General features: G+C 37.8%; 2 protein-coding genes across 2 annotated transcripts; both read left to right on the forward strand.

Annotated features, from left to right (window-relative positions):
* Positions 1-8016: 8016 nt before the first annotated feature.
* Positions 8017-9926, forward strand: LOC132952051 (glutamic acid-rich protein-like). The gene has a single exon (XM_061024178.1). The coding sequence runs from the start codon at positions 8204-8206 to the stop codon at positions 9548-9550; it is 1347 nt and encodes a 448-aa protein (XP_060880161.1). The 5' UTR covers positions 8017-8203; the 3' UTR covers positions 9551-9926.
* An 8424-nt stretch (positions 9927-18350) lies between these two features.
* On the forward strand, positions 18351-21851 carry LOC132952037 (UPF0728 protein v1g117062-like). The gene is made up of 2 exons (XM_061024161.1): positions 18351-18519; positions 21631-21851. The coding sequence occupies exons 1-2, from the start codon at positions 18351-18353 to the stop codon at positions 21849-21851; spliced, it is 390 nt and encodes a 129-aa protein (XP_060880144.1).
* Positions 21852-22726: the final 875 nt, after the last annotated feature.

Raw genomic sequence — 22726 nt, forward strand, 5'->3', positions numbered from 1 at the left:
GAGTGGCGATCGGCAGCTACTTTAGTATCGCGATTGTCCAACTATATAGCAGGCATATAGAAGACGAGTTAAAAGAAAAAAATTTATATTGTATTATTGGTATCCCCGCGCATCAACCCCCAACCACCATGGCCGTTTTCCACTGGAGTACGTCATATTGTAATATAATAGTCGTACTTACCTATATTATGCATAGTGAATTTCTCGGATATAGCTTGATATGTACCTACGGATGAGCTTGGCTGTGCGAGCGTCGAATCTCGGTGGAGTACTAAGTGTAGAGAAATACATTGTAGGTACCTATACTCACAGCTGACACGATAGTAATAATGATAATGAGAAGGCCCTCTGCGGGTAGAGTTCGGCAGCCTGCTGTTGCGGTCTCGAGTAATTATTATAATAATATTATATTATATTATAATTTTATAATATATTGTTATTATTTCGTCCGAGTAAATCCGTTTAATTAACCGGGCTGGACGCGGCCCGAACGATGCCCTTCGCCTGATTGTTAACGTGCATTTTTACGGTCTTTTATCCATGTAGGACAAACGTTTGGCGATTTAACGCGTATTTTACTCGTTTTTTTTTTTCTTTCTCCATTCTCATTATTGCTATTATGTATTTATTTATTTTCATTTTAATTAGTGTCATGCTCGTTTTCATATGCATCGCTGGCGGGGCCGCCGCCTGTCTAAGGACATATTTTTCGCGCACGAGTACAATAATTATTATTAAGATAATAACAATAATAATAGAATGTGGCTCTATAATATTATTATGTGCACCTATAATCGTACAACAACTTATTCGACTTACGCCGAGCAGTATTTACACGCGTGGAAACATCATAGTACAATAAATACATTAAAAATACGCCATTAATTGTTGTACCTCCAATATCGAACATTTAGCTCCCGTTTGAGTCTATATATTATATTATAGTCTCTTTGGAGTCGATAATCTATCATGACAACTGTTGACCGCGAATGAATAATACCTATAATATAGTGTAACATAGTATACGGTCGACAGACACACGTCGTGATGTTATAAGATCATCGTCGTCGTTTTTTCATCAGTTCGATACCATAATATGAAACACGAGAAATTATAGTCATTCGTTAGTCGGACACATTCGGTGAAATCGTTAAATGCATATTATTATAACTTATAAGATTCTTACAGTTGTAACCGTTTATATTGACCACAACTGATTTATAAGCATAAATAGTAAAATGTACTTACAGTGTAGCATGCTCACGAAATTGTTAAGTCAATAAGACAATCAGCTAATAATATTATATGTATTATACTACGTATGTATACTGTTGGACGAATACTGATTTACAAAGCGAATGAGATGTCTTTTTATTTAGACTAGAACCCAAATTTGACGGTTCTTAGCGGTTTATAATATTGCGTTCGATAATATTAGTGTATGGTATAATAGCTGGTAGTAAATTATTATTTTTGTTATAGGCTATAATATTATATTCTAACGAAAATTCAAATACATAAATAATTATTGAAAGTAATTTAATAAAATGTACAATGAAAATATAATATATATACCACTAACTTGTATTACTTTTCACAAGGATCAAATTATGTTGTAATAAACAATATTGCCAATTAAGATGGAGCATAGGAAATGGCCATCTACTATCAAAATTTAAACACGCGTGAAATCGAAAATTGTACGTTTCTTATTTAAATACCAAGAACATATTTTAAAGTCATTTTAACAAGTCTCAGAGCTGGTCACACTAAAACAACTCACCGTTTCATAATAGCCAAGGAAGAACCCCCTCCGCTCTCCAATATGCACACTGCACCGTCTGCGGAGTCCAAGTCAACCGTCAAAGCCCGAACGCAATCTTACCGCATCAAAGCTGAAAATATATATCACATAATCATCATCTGCAGTCAACGTCCATCGTCATCATTATTCCACTAAACTCAAAACCTTTAGGAAAAAGTACGCAATATATTATTTTTTAATGTATAGTTAAAATGTAAAATTGAAACTCGTAAAAAAACCAATCGTACGCCCAAAATATTATGTTTCCGGGAGTCTTCGAGTAAAAAACATAATAATTAAAAAAAAAAAATATGCCGTGAAAATGTAATTGATTGATTTTTTTACAATAACTGCCTGCGGCCCCCCCCCCTCCTATACCATTTGATTACAGAGAGGAGTATACCTTACCTACTTACCTTCTTAGTCGTTCGTCAACATAATATATATTTTAACGAACGATTATGACGTACAGCCGAAAAGGCGTGCACACTTGCCGCAGCGGTCTCTGCAGGCGTAAGCGCACACATTTCGGACCGCGAAAATCACACACGCCCACACGCGAGTACCCATAATCAATCATTGTTATCATTATTATTTCGTGATATCCGGCGGCCGGAAGATTTTTTTTTACGCCACCGTCGCGTTCACCGTATAATATGCGCACCGCAGTTTATTGTTTCACGACTAAAACAATAATATCATTATGCATTTATACGCGCAATGTACCTAGGGCGTGCGGTGCGGCCGTCCTCGTGGCATCGCTGTGCAAACAAAAACCCACCGAAACGTAATAATAACAACAGCGATATACGGTACACGCATACATATTGTAAAAACACCAATGGTTTTAATAAAATGTATGTATTATAATAGATGTGTACACAAACACGCGCTCAACGTGCGGTATATAGTCGTGTGTAACGCGTGTGTAGGAAGACAACTCTTCGGCGAAGGATTCACCTCTGTAACCCTTCCGGGGGGGTGAGTTCGGACCCCGCGGCGGTCAGCCCACGCACCGGTCATCGCACGCAAACCCTCCCCCGCCCTGCTGCACCCTCCGGGAAAACATCTGACGTACAACACATACACATTGTAATAATATTTTAATATTCGGTGGCTAATTATATTCACCGCGCGCGCTCACACAATATACGTAGATATTATTATTATTATTATTATTATTATTATGCACATGCAATATCGCACGCACAGACACGCACACTTGCACTCTCCTGCGTCGTCTGCTGTCCGAAAAACATCAATTACACGTCGAGTCACTTCGGCACGCACGCAAACTGCAGCAGTACAACACACTGTTTTATTAAATACACTGCTGCAACCACTGCCGCCGCTTGGCGATTTGTATAACATCACATCATATTATATTATTATTGTGTTGTGTACATAACGCTATGCTCCTAATATAATATCGCGACCCCGTAACGATCGACCTCGGCCGCATGATAATATTATAATCGTCCCCTCGAATGTGCACCGCACTTCTATCGGATAGGTCCCCAAGAGACCGATGTCCGATACGTCGCGAATTTCACGACGACGTGAGCTGCAGCGGACACCGAAACCCAAACCGTTTACCATACTATATTTTGCAATATACCAACTATAGTTACCAGATTGGTCACGCGCAATTGTTGAGTTTGTGGGGTATCCGCTCACCACTGATAATATTAATTAATACAAATATGAACTTTAAAACATGGTATGACAATAATTAATTTCGTTATAGTTATCACAACAACTAGCACTCCGGCGTCGTCTGCTGTCCGAAAAACATCAGTTACACGTCGAGTCACTTCGGCACGCACGCAAACTGCAGCAGTACAACACACTGTTTGATTAAATACACTGCTGCAACCACTGCCGCCGCTTGGCGATTTGTATAACATCACATCATATTATATTATTATTGTGTTGTGTCCATAACGCTATGCTCCTAATATAATATCATGACCCCGTAACGATCGACCTCGGCTGCATAATATTGTAATCGTCCCCTCGAATAGCTCCTATCGCGGGATGGGTCCCCAGGAGACCGATGCCCGATACGTCGCGAATTTCACGACGACGCGAGGTGCAGTGGACACCGAAACCCAAACCGTTTACCATAATATTATATTTTGAGTATACAAAATTATTATTATGCATATGAATGCGGTTTGTCCGAATTATATTATTATAATATATGTAACGCAGCTGCTACGTTCGGGGGGCGGCGGTGTTGTGTATAGATCGAATTAATTAATATCGTTTTAGCTGTCGTAATATAGGTGTTACGCTCTACATAAATATGGAGAGTGAGGTCCGACGAAAACTCCGAACTCGGCTGTAGATTATAACAATATTATTATCATTCCCTCGAAAGTGTATCGCTCCTCGAGAGATATAGGTCCCCCGGAGACTTATTTCCGATACTTCGCCGTCGACTTGCGATATCGTGACGATGCGATCTGCAGTGGACACACGTCGCCGAAACCCGAACCATTTACTATATATATGTAATATTTTTATCATACATGAATGCTGTTTGTCCGAATTATATTATAATATATGACGCGCGGCAGCTGCTTCGTTCGGGGGGAGGTGTAGGGCGTTATGTAGATCGTATTAATTAGTATCGCTTTAGCTGTCACATAGGTATTACGCCGTAATATATCAATATGCAGGTCGAGATCGGAGGAAAATGACGTGCTTCCGTCCTAGCAGCATATGGATAGGACTCGAGTTTTATTCAAGTGTGATCGAAGAGCATACACCATAGTTACCAAAGTGGTTACACTCGCAATAATAATAATTGATGTAATGGCATTGATAATAAGAACAACAATAATAATATAGAACGATGAGTTTCAAGCACATTACACAGTACGACAATTATTATTGATGATACTATACAGTTATTACAATAATAATAAAAAAAAATAATAATATTGAAATCAATTGAATTCAAAATTTTGAAGATATAGTCAGATATCGGGGATTGATGAAAATATGTTTTTCTTAACGTTTACCCACAGTCACATATTATAACCATTGACCAATACAGGTATACTCTTCAGCCACGGTATACGCCGATGTCGGGTCGCTGCATAACTAAACATTTAATTAATAAATAGTTAGGTTAGAAGGTTATGTATACATAACGAACACATTAATATTATTATCGTTACATCAGTCATGCAGGTATTATGCTATGTAAATCAATATTTAGGTCGAGATCGGAGAAAAACGACGTTCTATCACCATAGATACCTGTGGATAGGACACTCGTTGTATTCATTTGTTATCAAACTTGTATGACACACATTATAGTTACCAAAGTGTTTACACGAGATCAGTAGCGTGGTGAACATTTATAAGCCATGATGCACAGCATATATTTTAGTACCTACCCACTCTCTGTCCCTTTAATATAATGTATAGTATAATATATATAATTATTATGTGACAGTAAATATTTTCATTTTTGTTTTATGATACGGTTACCATAATGTATACGAACATCTCACATCCCCAAAAAAATGTCCACCATGACGCCTAAGCGTCGGAAAATCCCGTTCGTGGTGAACCCTAACCTAACCCCGTTCACCACGCCACTGCACACGATTAAGGTTGTGGCATCCTCACCACCGATAATATTAAATACACAACGAACTCCTATGTATAAAGTGCTACTAAAGACGAAATAAGAATCTATTAACGCATACAATTGATAGACGCAGTTTGGTAGCTGTTGAACATTTTTAATCGTTCAATTAGTGGGTAGGTGCCCACTTGAAAAATAATAACACCGGACAGCTGCACTTACCGTTTTAATACAATAGGTATAATCGTGTAGTATAGTTGGCCGCTAAAAGTCTAAAGCTAATTATAAAGAACAAACCATATGCGTGGATTACTCAGAAATACCTGTGGGATATTATAGGTTTTGGGTTTATAATTTATATACGATTAGGAAGTTCGATTCTTATTTTTTATTCGTGTATAATTGGATTTATCAAATCGAAAAACTTATCATTTTTAAATGTACCTAAATCGTATTGTACGGTCTAAATAGACGCTTAAAAATATTGTGTTACGGCGATCATCAATCACTTTTATTTTCTTTCGGTGTTACGAGACCGTATTATATGATCGTATTATAATGAATTGTATTGTATTGCTATCTACCTACCGTTGTGTTTAAGTGCGCGTGCGCGGAAATCGATTGTTTTATCAAAACAACGACGACCAAACACAGCCGGCCACTGGCGCGGACTTAACTAGAAAAATAAAATTAAATACGATGGACTTCTATTTCGACGATGACGACGAGTAGGTCCGGTGCGCTTCCTAACCCCATAGCGATGTGTCATCGTCACCGCCCCGGTAACAGCGGTAACATTTTGAGGTCACGCTCTACTAGCAATCGTATTGTTACTATACGATAATTTATTAATTACCCGAAGAAACGCGCATCATGTGCGCGATACACACGACATGGGTTACCTATCTGGACGGTATATTATTTTATTTTTCCATAATAATATTATATTATATACTCCCCGGCGACCACTTGCGCGCCGCTTTATACTCTGCTGAACACGATTGCATTTTCCACGGTAAATTGCTTCACGGGCAATTATGCTGTCAGGTGACCCGGACGGACGCGCGATGGTGGTATTATTAAACGGAGGCATCCCGCAAAAGCGAAAGGGTTAAGTCTCGACTTTGTTTAATTTTTTTTGTCGGATCGCGCGTGTGTGCATTTATCATAACACAGTGTTACTGTTATTACTATTATTATACACCGGGTGTCCGACACGCGCGTGTATGTTATACCTAGACGTGCACTAATAACAGCAATAACATTGGTCTATGATGTACGACCCGCGCGTGTGGCGGCCCATTTTCAAGCGTATGTCGCGCGGCGGCCTATCATTATGCAAATACCTCTCGATTAAAATAACATGTTAAGACCATATGGGACGCCGTTTACTAAACGAAAAACGAAAAAATATGTTTTCGTACCGTATCTATATAGGTACAAGTACTGCACGTGCAAACGATCGAACTACGCGATATCGTACTGCAATCAGTTTCGTGGCAATTGGTCGTCGAAAAAGTGCCGTCGACCGGAAAATATTAATTTAAAAATACAAACTATATACATCGTTATCGGTGCGGTGTGTCGTCCGAGAGTCGCCACACCATAACGCGCGACGAAGTGAAAAAATTAACAAACAGTTAAACATAACAATGTTATAATTGTTTATTGGTTTGAAAACGATTCGATCTCACCGTACAATTATTATTATTGTATACGATCAAGTGATAATTTATTTGCCCGAAATGCGTACTCCGTCCACCCACGATTATCTGCAGCGTGTGAATAAGATGCTCTGAGATGTCGGGATAATTCAATGAAGAAATAAACACACCACGTTTGTTAAGAGCACTTTTCACATACCAACAAGTCGGCCAAACTTTGCCATCAACGCGCCTCTATCTATACATGTCTGCGTTGCGTACAATCAATGACAACTTCTCACTTATCTCGCATCGTCTCGTCGTTATCTTATTCTAATGTGTTTAGTACTATAATTTTATATTTTACACGAATCGCGATGAGAAAAGCAAAACACGACTTTCGTTTTGCCTTACGGTTGAAATTAGCAGACCGCGTGTCATAATAACAACAATGACAATTATTATACTGTGCTACGATGGCCGGCGAAACGAGCGGGTGAAGATAATGATTATAATATTATTATTACCTATTATACGGTCCATCGGATGGTCCAAGGCTCGCGCAATGCATCGGCGGACACGAGCGTACCCTTGAAGATCTCGGTGTACCTATTATACGACTGTTCGCTTTCCCCAGAGAAGGAAAACGGCCGTATAAACGATACATTATTATTAGTTGTCGTTATGTGTGTGCACTGCTGCAGATACATTACACGCGCGTAACCTCATACTCGCGACCCTGGAAAACGCGGTGCTGTCGGTGGTGGCGGCGGCGGCGGCGGCGGCGGTTGGTACGTAGAAAAACCTAAACGTTCGTCCTTGTCACGACTTATGGATGATTTCTCGTCGGGAATTTTTCCGACGGATTTCGCAACCGATTCGTCTCGAACCAACGACCGGTGTCGCGCGCCGCCGGGGGACGTCCGGGATACTTATAAGTAGAAAATCTGACACGCATCGTCAGTACACGTTCAACACCGTTCGGGACAGTTAATATCGGAATAATCGTTCGAATACGTTTACCGGCTGTAATCGATCACACTGCAGTCGTCGTTTTCATCATCGTCGTTGTCGTCACCTTCGTACTCGCTCCTCGTTTCACGCACAGTCTTATAGACGGTACGTTGATCGGCACGTTCAGCGATCATTGCGATGTTGGCTCTGAGGTGTGCCGCCATGATCGCCGCCGTGTGGCCGCTCCTCGCCGTCACTTCTGTGTCGGTGGCTGTCCGGCATAAGCGACAGCTGCAGAACTCGTACCTGGGCCTGGGATCCAACGTGGAAATACTTCCGGTCGGCGACACGTCTGGGGTGAGCAGCTCGTACAGCGTAGTGGAAACGTCCAAGGTGCCCCGCAAAGAGTACAATTCGTACAGATCGAGGAACGCGCACCGGGATTCAGAACCCGAACATTCCGAGTACCGGGCGTACAACAAGCACCCGTCAGCTAGAAGCGGAGTCCATTCCGGAGAAGTGCCAGGACCGAAACCGTTCAGATTCCCCGAAGAACGGCGACAGACGAAACCACCTGCAGAGGACCGGGACGAAGACTTAGACTCGATACTGGTGCCCGACCACCGGCGAACGGACTTGACGCCTGCCAACCGGAAGAAGTACAAGCCCAAGAAGCCGCAGACAGAGGACGTGGACGAGGAATCGTTGGAAGAATCGAAATCGGCACCCAGGAACGCTAAGGAACCTAAACCGGCACCCAGGAACATCAAAGAGATCGTTGAAGAGCGGCCAGCCGAGAGCAAGATTTCAAGTGACTTGAAAGACGAAGGAAGTCGGTACATAGGCCACGGAGCCGGTGGTTACGGAGGTGGCAGTGAGTTCGACAAGGAGAAGCACTACGACAAGGAACAGGGTCAGAAGTTCTTGGAGGGCCACAAGTCAGAGGAGGGTGAGAAGGCGGAAAAAGCGTTCAAGAAGGAGGAGGCGTACGACAAGGGTGAGAAAGAAGACTACGGTAGTGACGAGAAACATTCGCAGGTGGCCGAGAAGGCGGGCGAGAAGAAGGGCCACGTGGACCAGGCACAGCATTTTGGTGAGGCGTACCACGGCAACCACGGCGAGAAAGGAATCACGGTGGTGAAAAAGGGCGGCCACAAGAAGGGCAAGAAGACGTCCGGGTTCCACAAGGTGCACCACAAGGACGAGTACAAGAAGGACGAGGTGTTCTATGACGAGTCGCACGATGGTGGCGAGCATGAGGAACACAAGCATGAACAGGAGAAGCACGCCAAGGAGAAGGGTGGACACGAGAAGAAGGGTCACTCTGACACCGGCTATCACGAAAGCCATGGTTCGAAGAAGGCGGAAAGTGATCATGGCAAGAAGTACGAACAGGCCAAGGGCCACAAGTCTGAGGCCGGCGAGCAGGCTCACCACGGCCAACAGTCTGAATTCGCCAAGAAGGGTGGCGTCAAGGAGGGTGAGAAGTATGGGCACGCGGACGCTGGCGGTGGTGGTTACTTCGAAAAGGACGGATACTTTTAACCAGCGGCGCTTGACTCCGGCGGTGGCGGTATGTGTTCCACGAAGACTTCTTTTTATAAGTTCGATGACGTGCTGCGGTGTGACACATGGACAGTTATAGGCGTTATAATATTAGTTGTCGTCCATTGCAAGTTTACACTGACAAAGTATGTCTAGTTCTCAAGTGTATTTAATTTAATTTTTTTATTATTATTATTATGTAGAGGTACTTGTTTTATCCGCAATTGTTGTGTTTGCTATAATTTGTAAGGTTTTTCATGATATTTTTCATTTTTAAGTGTTATGAGTTATGACTTGTGTCATAATAAAAATATTGTTTATTTTTATTAAATTGAATGATAAAAAAAACATATTTGGTTATTATTGAAAATTATATTGTTTTTATTACATTTTTAGCGTAGGTACATTAATAATATGTATCGAAAATGAAAATAAAACAATATAAGTTGATAAATGTCCATTGTGTTAAAATATTAATAATAACAGTTATGAAAACACTATTAATTTTTTACGAGTCTCGTACCAACGGCATAATAATATGTAGTCATTTCAACAACAATCATAATAATATGTATATTATCCTACCATAATATGGCTTTGTAACAATTATGTTACATGACACCTGTGTACATGGTATTATAATATAAACTCAACATACACGATATAGTGTTAACTGCTGACCGATACAAAAATACATTTACAATACACACAATTTGATAACTCTAAGACAACACTCACAATGCAAGTTAATTATACACATTGCAGATATATTAATGAACTACATACGACTACGAAACAGCCAGACGGCTACTGTAATACATTGTAATACTTAATTTACCCACTTTGTCGTGGCGTAATTTGATTTTTTATTTTGATGGTGGCGCCAACATTTAAGTACACCAATTTGTTTTCATCATCAGATCGTTTTGCGATCATCGTAGTAAATGCGTGTAATTTATGTACAATGGTATGTATATGCTGGTTTGAAGGGTAACATATATTATTCAATATTTTAATACATTTAAAAATTTGAAAATCATAAGCTCCAAATATCTGATTTGTCATGCGTACCGACAATATGATTGATAAAACATATTACACATTACCTCCATGCATATTATGACATTATACACATCTATATGCGGTTTTCATTGTACTATAAAATTCTAACTTTCACGCATCGGCCACTGACGTGTTTATGAATTGTATGCCAACAAGACGTGTACACATTTAGATGTGCCAAAGTACATTCTGACAACCCCCTCCCCCCAACCGAATGGCGCCACTGATGAGTATATTGTTTTCGTAAGTTATAACCCAATAACAACATAGATTGAGTCCTGGCAATAAATTACATTTATTTAAGGATCCTATTACATCCATCCGCCCTCTGCTAAGGTAATAATTATATCTACAAAGTCCCACGACCTCTATAACTGGATATGTCTTCTATTATATTATAAGCATGCGGTCATCCCCGACCACGTTTATACCATGGTTGTTACCGATATCGTCCATCGCAGCGACCACTGTCACATCGTGTTCGGTATGTCTGGGCACGCGTGGTGACTTAAAAATACTTATTAGAAGCGACGGCACTCGAGACGTACCTCCACCTACACCTTTTCGTATAAAACGATCACACCTCGCGGGGTCCATGGGTACTTCTTGGCCGCAATTGGAAATCGTATCACTCGAAATCACGTATAATATGTATATAATAATGATAATTCCCGTGCGCTGTGAACCGTGCCATCCGATGTAAAGTATAGTTAGGTATATCGTAAAATAGGAAAATAGAAAATCGTCCGTAAAATCAATAACAACAATAACTACCAAATAATAATAATTATAATACACGACGTGTCGAAAATCGATAAGATTATACAACTACTACAACTGCACACACGCCGAATCGTCGAGTTATTGTTACAGTAGGTACGATGATTGATATTATGATGATAATTATTATAATATCATAGTGTTGTGAAATCTATCGTCCGACAACCCGCGATAAGGGGCGGCGGCAGATCGGGCGTGTGTACCTATGCGAGATGGATTTATTATTTTAAAATTATACATTTTTTTTTTTGTTCTATTTGTTTTGGGAAAACGTAGTCATAGCTCTACGGCTAGGATGGATTTTAAAAACCAAAATATTTATCGAATCAAATAATAATGATTGTTATGACATAGGTATTTACAAGAATTTGTAACAAATAGAGTTTATGCATATTATGTTATACGTACTATAGCGTCACACCTATAATACGTCATAGTCGCAAAAAAGCCAAATTTTTAAGACACAACTTGAAACTCCAATTGTATTTACTAAAAAAAACCCTCCCCCCCACACACACATTTTACTGCGGGTTGTCGACTTACAAACACAAATTTATTAATTACATTCGATATCGATATCAACATCAGCTATCTATTAAACAAATGGAGTACAGTACAAAGCTGCCAAACACACATATTATATAATCTGTATATAATGTACATATTATGTCGAAACTTCACGGCAGCCGAGAATAGCTGTTGAGGACCCGATCGATATTCGCCTCGGCTCCGGTTCGGTCTCGAGGACTCGTATATGTAGGTATTGTTCTCGAATACTTTATATGATAATAATAATAATAATAACAACAACAACGTATTTGTGTGTATACAAAAATCGGAATATCGAATTACACTATCTATATAGTACGTACGTTTTTTTTTTTCGTCCCGGCCTTCCGATACACCCCGAGGGTATTATCGTCGTCGTCATTATTATTGTTTTCCACGCACAAGTGGTAAGTGGTACGTGGCCGGCCAACCATATTAATATATCCACCGGTTGCACGTGCACTCCCGTGTTATACCCGGTCGTCTCACGACGAGCGCCCACGTGGGTTCTTGAGAGATCGCATGTGTGTGCCTGTGTGTGTGTGTGTGTGTGTGTGTGTGGTGTGTGTGTGTGTGTGTGTGTGTGTGTGTGTGTGTGTGTGTGCGCGCCAAGGCAGACGTGACCCGTAAAAAAAAAAAGCGTTCCGTGGCAGACACAAAGGAGACAGACACGGGCACGTTATCGGCTCCGTCATCGGGCCACGCGGTGTTATCGTAATCAAAAAACGTGTCCCGACGTCGGTTGTGCATAGTCGTCCGAGTGCATATTATATTATATTGTTATGCGCGCAGGGTTAACGCGCACACGTATATTTTTTATTTTTTTTAAAATTTAATATCGGTAAAGATTACTAGGCCTCACTGAGTAAAACATTATATTATAACACGCATTTGAAATACACCGGCGATAATGGCCGAGGTATGTCGTTGAGTCTCTACGGTTTTTGAACATTGAAAAATCGTCTAACATTCGTTGATTTCCCGTCAAAATAATATATCAAATATCGTAAAATGTTTTAATTCAAACGCTCGTATATAAAATGAACGTCACTTTCCGCTAAAGTCTTTTCGTTTAGTCTGGAAGAACGGTTTCGCGACGTCATGACCGCCCGTGGTAAATCTGCGGTTCAATACACTATGATAATATGGTATCGACTGCAGGGATAAAGCCAAATATTTCATTTTCATTTTTCGATATCGAAAGCCGTAGGTGACGCGGCGAACAAACTGAGAAATTTAATTTTTTTCATCCCAAAATTTGGTATCAACTATAGATAAGATATTCATAATATATATTATTTATTTAACATGATATTGTTATTATGCTTTTGATAATAATATTTAATCCAGAATTTACTATAGTGAACCGAATAATTCGTCGCCACGAGAACAAACGAATCGTGTATTTAAATACTACAAAAAATAGCTAAGACACTTACGTGTGTCTGATGGCGTAATAATCGACAAAGAATGTGTTGAAACTAAATAAGCTCTCCGAAAGCTAAACCCTCCGAAGCCAACTGCAGTAGGAGGTGTAAGTGCCGCTGGAGAGTTAGATTAGGGGCCCACATCTCTTTATCACATTTCTCGTTCGGCAAGTTTTCGAAAAAAAAATTGCTATTTAATCCGTTATACGTGAAACTAGTCGCTTTTAATCAACAGGTAACTAACGTCCACGGTTCGATCCCTGGCCGATGACAATATTTTTGAACTATTTTTAACTTTATTTTATTTCTTGTTTATCGATTTACGTTACATGAAATTATTATACTACTGTTACGCGTGATACGAGTTCATTCTATTTTTTCTATTTTTAGATATTATAGATAATAATTTATCTGTATTTCATGTTATCGGTGAATCGAGCGCCCGGTGTATCTTCCGGTCGTCTCTAGTTAGTATCGCTAGTTACCTTTCACTGTTGAAACTTGCGATGCGCAAACGACCAACCAATGTTTTACCCGTCGTGTATTAATGATGCGCAAACGACAAACTCCGATGCGAGCAATGGATTTTCGACGAGGTTTGTCGGTCTGCACGTCATTTGGAGAAGTCGTATAGGTACACTTTGCGTAACCTTCAGTACCAACGAAAACCTTGTAGCCGTGACGTGGCTCTTAATTAGATGCGATGCTCATAAGTCATAACAAATCGGCGTCCGGATTTTTAGGTCCCGAAAAGATACGTTAATTACATACAAATATTTTCATTTGATTTATCTTCAAAATAAGTTAAATATTTCAAAATAAAATATGCTTTTTTAATGCAAAAATAATAAATAACAACAAAAAAATGTGTTTTAGTATTAAATTATTTTCACAATTATAAGTCACAGTTGTACGTAGTTAATATTATATAATATTAGGATTTTCCAGATTTTTTCGAATTTAAATCCGACCATCGACATGACATTATACTTAGTTCGACTGCGTTTGGCCAGAGGGTCGGTGGTGGTGGACGGTCTGTTTCAATGAATAGACGGGACACACGACGGGACTGTGGATCGACTGCGGTGAGTCTTTCGGGCCCGGAGCGATGAAAATCGTAAAAAATAATATAAATGAACAAAAAGAGGCGTTTCCGCGCGCGGGCTGTCGCGACCACTATAATGGCACAATATGATATTCGAATCTATTTGAGGTTTCGCGTATTATTGTGGTGCATTATTATCATTATTGTTATATACGAGCAGTGCAGGGTACATACGCGTATTATATCATGTATTTTCTATAAACGCGATTCCTGTACGATTTTTGGACCTCAGCCGCCGCCGTCGTCACCGCATTGTGGTGCGACCGCGAAACGACAATCGGACTGCATCGGTCCAATAAATCGGACGAGCACAAAGACCGCCGGGCCCGACAGTTTGCGTAGGTACCCTATAACGTAGACGTACAATAATAATAATAATAATAAAATAATACGGAGGCGCGCGCCGCCCGACAATGGGGGTCCCTTCGTTTATTTATTTGTTTTTTTTTTCATCTATTCCCCGATTTCAAACCGTTTTCGAAACTTAATATCGAAAAACACAACGCGCTCGACTGCAATCATAACAATATTACGCGTGTGCATTCGACGTCTCCTCGTGCGCGAATGAAATAATGTATAGTATAAATTATTACACGTGCTCGAGTCGTAAAAGTCAGCGTCCGCGGCCCGCGAGGATAAATTCACACGGAGACGACCTCCCGGGTGTCCGACGAGGAGAGCCGTTTTTATCAGCCGCCCTTCTGCCCCTCCCTCGTCGCTCACATAATGATCCTCACCCTCGACGTCCGACCGAACCGCGGTATTCCGACGCGGAACGGATACGGATGGGCGGCGCGATTGTACCATACTTGCAGGTACATATATAATATTATATAGGTCGGCACATAGTCGAAACACATCGAAAGAAGAGACGAAGTAACGACGAGAGTAAGTTCGCGAACGATGTAAGTCCATCATAACCGGTGGCACGAAGTGGTACGTGCTATATTTTACAATTAATAGTAAAATTTGGATAAGGTTCGATTTAGGACGTGTATCCGAGTGCAGGACAAACGTTTCCAGGCACTCGTAAATGAAAATCGGTTTTTTGCTGGGAAATTTATTGGTACGTATCCCGTCCAAGAGATCCTCAGCCAGCATTTTTATCAGCCACGTTTGCCCCGCAGATCACACGTCGCTAATACATATTATATCCTCACCATCGACGTTTGTCTGTGGCCGTCCGTTCGTCGCCCTTCTGCACTATGTTTGTCTCTCTCACCCAGCATATCACTAATAATCCTATATCTCACTCTCGAGGTCCATTTGACCTAACCTAACCTAACCGGAATTCTGACGCGGAACGGATACAGTTGAACGGCGATGGTAAAAAAATTATAGGTAGCAGGTCATTTTGAACTTAAAACATTAAACGAATAAAAACAACGGCAAGAGATCTGGAACGCTGTAGACACAGGAACCTTATCTATTATAAATGTAATTAGGTGCTATATTAAAAAAGAACGCATGAATTATTGTAAATTTGTGTTTGGTGTTACGCGTGTTGTGTAAGACTGAAATCGGTGTGAATCCGGATTCTTGGGAAACATAATTTCTCTGCAGGTGCATACGGAAACAAAAATCTTTAGCACGAATCAGTAGGTATAAATTACGGTAAAACTAATGGTAAAGATATAGTGGCGCCAGGGACACGCGCCTACTGCTGCGCAGACGTATCGAACGCGCGTGTAACATCGTATCGAGGAAATCATGTCTCTTTATTAGGCTATTAATCGGTTATTGTTCGTTTGAATAATTTACTGTGGAAATTAACCGACTTTGTGAAAACTACATATTTTATTTGGCCGCGTTCGTATTCGAACAACGAAATCACTGAATTCGTACTGCTGAATTCGGCTATTATCAAATATTATCAAATATTATTGTTTTCGAAAAAATTGTATAGTCAACGAGTTTCACGGAGCAAGACATTATTGCGTTCAAAAAACATTCATGATTCGAAACTCCCGTAGGTACATCGAAACGTCGTGTTATGTATATACATATTATATTCTGATAATGTAATATTAGGTGCGCGTGATAAAATATAGTAGGAAAATCGAATCTCGTTCTAGAATTACGTGTTGTTTCCAAAAGTGTTACAAAACGCAGGAAGCGTGTGAAAAGTGCATGAAAACCTTCGCAGTACACTGGTGCAGGTTGCACGCACAATCCGATCGGTGTGAGGAGCGTACATAATGGTTCGGTGTGAAAAATCGTATTGCTGCGAAATCGGAAGTATAACGTCATTCGTTACCCATTGAACGATTAGTCGACGTTAACCGCAGTCGTATGTGTCGTAGGAGGTATGCACAAGGAAAATGCATAATTTTGTATTACGAACGTTTATTTTTTAAATTCCGTTTTTTGTCTCGTCAGGGTTAACACTGCAGCTGAGAGCCTTCTTATATTTCTACCGTAAATGTTATTAATCCATCAACCTTACTAATTATACCATATAGATTGTGAATATATTTTGTATTTAATAAAAAAAAATCAATTGAAAATAACTATTAAAAAGCCTTAATTGTTTTTTTTTCAGGAGTTCCGAAGTCTTGTACCACACCGATGTAGGTTGTGTGAGAGAAACGTTACACGTATTTTAGACGGACGAACAACAAAACAACTGAGAAAATTCATAAATGTACTATTCAGTTTCAGATATTTATTAAATGGATTGCAAATAGATAGTTTTTGAGGAGTTCAAAATAGGCAATTTTCAAAATTCATTAATCTACGTCTTGTAAATGTGTGCGTAGCAAAGTAATCATTAGTGTGCGTGTGACTCTAAAACAAGGCCTTGCACCCCAATTAACCAGAACCCGTAAACTCCCTAAAACACCTGAATTAACCAAAACCCGAATAAAAGATTTTGTTTAACCCGAAAACTGAGTTATTATTATTAAATTTTTTTAATTCATTTATTTATTAGAATATAAACGCTGAACGGCTATTAAAAATACGAGGCATATCCAGAAAGTAGAAGTACTCAATTTTTGTATTTTTTTTAAAAGAATAAATTTAAAAAAAAAATACGGGACATTGTGGGTATACATATTATTTATTTTTCCACATAGTCACCTTACCGTTCTATGCATTTTGTAAGTCGTGGCACAATGACTAAGATGATATGATAAACTTAATACAGGAATAGTGAAACACTAATAAATATAACATTTTATAACGATAGTAAATAATTTAAGTAAATTCAAATACTTTAGTGTGTAGACGAAGATCATTCCTGGTTCGCCAATCTAAGTATTCTATGTAATGGATGAATGGCTATAGAAGGTTAGGTGAGATGCAATATAAAAAGGATATTGATTTATGGCGCTGTGAGAGGGAACTATAAAAGAAATATTAGAGGCATTTTAAAATCTTCGTGTGATATTTAATTTTGTATGAAATTTATGTGGTCAGTTCGATTTTTTGTTAATTGTTTGTTGAATAATAACAATATATTATTTCAAGATTATTTTTCTAGATATTTCAATAACTGAACCAGTGGTGGCCAACGTTTTTATTTATAATTATGTATATATTATTTTATTTTATTCGACGCTAGTGTGCCATTCAATGTCATCAAATGTGCCACAAAAGGCACGCAGGTTGGCCACTCCTGATCTTAACAATAACAACAATTTAAAAAGAATATCTTATAAAAAAAAATTATGTTTTTTTCCAAACTGTCGAACACTCGTATAAACCAATTTCAACCAGAACAATTATAACGGTTATTAGCAGCCGAATTTGTTTATAAAGAGTGTTTATAAATTGATTGTGTTTCTATGTATTCCCAGACGGTTCAATAATTAATGTGTAACGATATTTCGTTTTACTGAATTGTTTTTTATTATTTATTGCGTTTCACTCGCAGATGAGTACTAAGACGCCATGTGTCTTGCCACCATCAGAAATGGAAATCAGCAACAGAATGTTGTCCGTAAATGACAAAGGTCGCAAGTATAAGGTTGACGTCCTGTATGGTCCGACCAAAGTCTGCGGAGTCCTGAAACACCGCACGACGAGGGTCGAACATATCAAAGGTACGTGATGGGTGCATTATACGCACTCGTCGTAAAATAGCTGTCAAAACTCACGCCAAAAACCAACCAAAAAAAAAAAAGTTCCAGAAACCAATTATAGTATATCGTTCCCTCTTATGTTTTTGATTTCATTTAATTTGGTTCGATATTCTCATTTTAAATGTGATTGCTATAATAGTTATAAACGCATGCAGTAAGTTATAAACCATATTAGATTATTCACATTGCAAACTTCTCCCTCTTTTTGCAAAGTTGTTAAGATTTGTAATATCGCGTATTCATAATAACTGTATATTATACTTATATAATATATTATATTTATCCATTTTTATTATTCTTGTTATCAATGCTGGGCAAGTTAATGATCTCGTTTAATTCTGCATTAGTAAATAAAAGTTTATTTAGCTGTTGGTAAACTTAGTTGTTTAATTTTTTTTTCGTTTAGCCTAATCTCATTTTTTTTCACAAATTAAAACAATATCGTAATTATAGTTTATATGGTATTTATATATAGTACGTACCTACTCCATTGCAGTTTTTTGTCACAAAAGAAAATCAATTTACTCCAAACATTACCAGAAATATTCTTTGACATCAAAACGTAATCGATTAAATCATAATAAAATGAATTGACTCTTCTTCTAAAAATGAAAATTTAATTCACTAAAAAATAATAAGTTAAATTAGCAGTGAAATTTACCGAAAACAATAAGTGAACAGTCAAGTTAAAAAGTTAAAATAAAAAAAACTTTTTCACTTAATTTTATAACTCGTCAATGCTTAGCAAAGCTTATTCTAAATTTCTAAATACCTATTTTAGAATGTCACATTACTGATTCATAAAGTTGATAATATTATAATATTATACACTATCAGTTATATTATGAAGTGGCATTCAATCTCCATAGATTTAATATTATATTAAACTAATTTTATCTAAATATAATAGGCATATTTACTATTATATCGTATTATTTTATGTATTTAAAGAAAAAAAACGTCCAATCACAAAATACTAGAAAAATGGTATAGGAGTGTAACGCGATTCCCTTTAATATAAAAATGGTAGGTAGCCAATAAGCCAATCAGCTATCTCTTTCAAATATCATATTTATTGGTAGAAAATAAATGGACCTATTCCTTCCTCTCGACTATTGTTCACATTTTCAGGCGATTCGTTGGGTATCTTACAAGGGCATACGACAGTGATCCAATCACATAATCACCCGTTCGATAATATTAGATTTTTCAGTTTCCACCAACTTAAAAGTTAACGTGGCGACTTAAAACATTATTTTTAATATATTAAGCGAACTTTTTTTATATTATCCTTAAAAAAATAGTCAAATGTTTATATAAATTGTTTCTGTTAACGTTGATTTTTTAAATAGTTTTAAACTGTTGGCCTAATCATAAATATACCTAACTAAATACAAAAATTGTTATTAAAAGGCTGCATACTAGTTGCGTCCCAAAGATAACTACGAAAAAGTGTCCTATCCGAGTGCGGCCCGATCAATATTTGTGATATCAGCTGTCATACCCATATAATATTATTATTGATCCCCATTCGATAATCACGACAGTCAGGGGCGTAATCAGGGGGGATAGATCCCCCCAAATTTTTTTTTTTTACTGCTAACATTTTGATCAAAGTATTGATAATGACCATTCATGTTTGCTAAAAACGTATATCCACGCCAAACCAAATTCCCGAAAACGCTACTGTGACGAGACAGCCACCAGTCATAACAATATAGATTTTTAACATATTTATAATTTTATCATACACGTTCTTACCAGTTCCATATTATTAATTAAACATATTTAATTCAAATATTTTAAATATAATCATAATAACATTATTAACCTAAATGCTAAAAATATATCACATACGTTAATACCAGTACTATAATATTAATAAAAAATATAATAACATTTTTAACCTACCTGTAGTATTGATGTTACAGACGGTCCTAAGTCTGTACAAAAATGGGAAGGTAAATGAAGTTTAGAATGTATAATTTAATGTTTCGAAAATTGTTTAATCAGAAAAATTAAATACATCAAAACATCAGGGCCGTAATTCGTATGCATGCTAAAAAAAACATGAGCAACAATTTGAATGTATCTCAAAAAAACTTGGGCTTCAATATTAGGAAGACATTTTGACCGCGGGATGCAACTGTTTTTAATTAAGCTCATCCCGTAAAAATAATTGAATTAATAAGTATACTTACTAATACTACTAATACTATTAATATATTATGTTGTTACTTGTTTGTACTGGTATTGCGTTATACGGCGCATATTACTATCGATAAATACAAAGCAAATAAATAAAATGAAGATATTCGTCCATACTTCATACGAATATTAAAAGTACACGTTTTTGTGAATTTTCCATAAACCATCGGAGGCTAGTGCGTTCGTTAGAGGAATTGGATAACTGCTTATAGGATTTTTTTGCTGTATTTAATGTTTGCTTGTCTATTATGTATGATAATAATAATATAAACCATTACATATTGAAAAACATAAATATTAGTTTAATTTTTGGTAAAATAATAAAATCCCCCATCGAAATCGAACGTGTTTCCGGTACATTATACTGCGGTCGGTCACCTTATTTGGTAGGTCAACCTCACAAAATATGATCATTTACCTACTGTAACTTATAAGAGATACCATTATACCAACAACTGTCTACCTATGATCACGAACTGGATGCAGCCATATTGCCTACCTATAACGCCGGGCGAAAATATTATTGAAATTCAGGAATAAAATGTTTTAATTATTATGAGAAAAATGGGCTCATAGATCTCGTATTAATTAAATTGTTTAGTTACCTGATTTTTTTCACTTGACAACTAATAGCTAATCTTTGTTCAACGTAATCTCTGATATTATCTATTATACCTATCGAAATATGTTAAATAATGTCGTTAAATCGTCTTTGCCTGAACACCGGCTAGCTGTTTTCGCTGAATTGATTTATTGATTTTAACAATGAAACGATAATAAATAAGAAGAAAATATTATTATTTGTCTTCATGCGATTTCGATAAGACGACTTTTCATTTAATTCGGATTTTCTTAACCGCTTAGAGAAACTGGAAAGACTTGGATTCGAGGTGAAACTCAGGCGGACTCTGGACTACGAGATGGTGATATTCGCGTTCGAAGGTCATACGGTTTTCACGTGCCTAGCAACTAACCTGTCGGTCTTGGGCTGTTCAACCAACGACCCCACGGCGTACAGACTGATCAGCCTGATGTTGGCCGAACGAAATCATGCCAATAGAATGTGTAAAATATTTAAATGTTAAAAAAAAAAATTCACTGCGCCGAAAATTCAATCCTTTAGAAATATAGAATTAAAGCATTAAATCTTGTCAAAACTATAGCAACTGGTCTGAGTGTCTTAAAATACTATCACGTGGTATACATTATGGTACGCACGTGCTCGTACGGTCGTTTTAAAATTATTGATAGTGGGTTGGGGAGGGGGCTAAAAATAAAACTGATAATATCGTAGTATCACATATTCTTATCGACAACTGTGCCTAGGTATGTCTATAATAAATTTATCATGCAGTAAAATTAAAATTTTATTTAAAAAAAAAAAACGTATTCACCTTCCTTCCTATTTCAGATTTCTAGATCCGGGTTTTTGTATTATATATTGTTTATATGTAGTTGTCGAATCGAAAAAATCAGATTTACGGATAAATCGAAAAATTTAAAACCGGTCGCAATGAAATCGCCCGTGAACATATACATATGATGTAGGTCATAATCATCATTATTACTATCATTATTTTTAGTGCTATCGTATAGTCGTTATATATTATAGTCATAACATTATCGGATCGTGGAAAATCTGGCGCAGCAATCGTGCGGTGCAATCGCGTATAATAACAATAATAATAATATGTAAGTACGCGTAACGCGGCTTATTTATAATATTAATATTATATGGGTACACTGCAGGCAGACGTCCCGTCCGAGATAGTAATCGATAATGATATTTCTGTTGTTATTACCTACCTACCTACCCACCTACCATTACAATAACGTTACCCACGACCGAAAACAAATACAATAATCGGTGTGTACGGCGTATTATACGGACGGTATTGTAATAATAATAATAATAATAATAATAATAATAATAGTATAATGCATTACACAATATCGTACG

The sequence above is a fragment of the Metopolophium dirhodum genome, chromosome 9, assembly GCF_019925205.1.
Source record: "Metopolophium dirhodum isolate CAU chromosome 9, ASM1992520v1, whole genome shotgun sequence".
NCBI classification, from domain to species: Eukaryota; Metazoa; Arthropoda; class Insecta; order Hemiptera; family Aphididae; genus Metopolophium; species Metopolophium dirhodum.

Bases quoted from the DNA above. Each gene is read 5' to 3' on its own strand.
- LOC132952037 (XM_061024161.1), top strand. From the start codon at position 18,351: ATGAGTACTAAGACGCCATGTGTCTTGCCACCATCAGAAATGGAAATC. The intron at 18,520-21,630 runs GTACGTGATGGG...TTAACCGCTTAG, and splicing joins GAGGGTCGAACATATCAAAG to AGAAACTGGAAAGACTTGGA.
- LOC132952051 (XM_061024178.1), top strand. From the start codon at position 8,204: ATGTTGGCTCTGAGGTGTGCCGCCATGATCGCCGCCGTGTGGCCGCTC.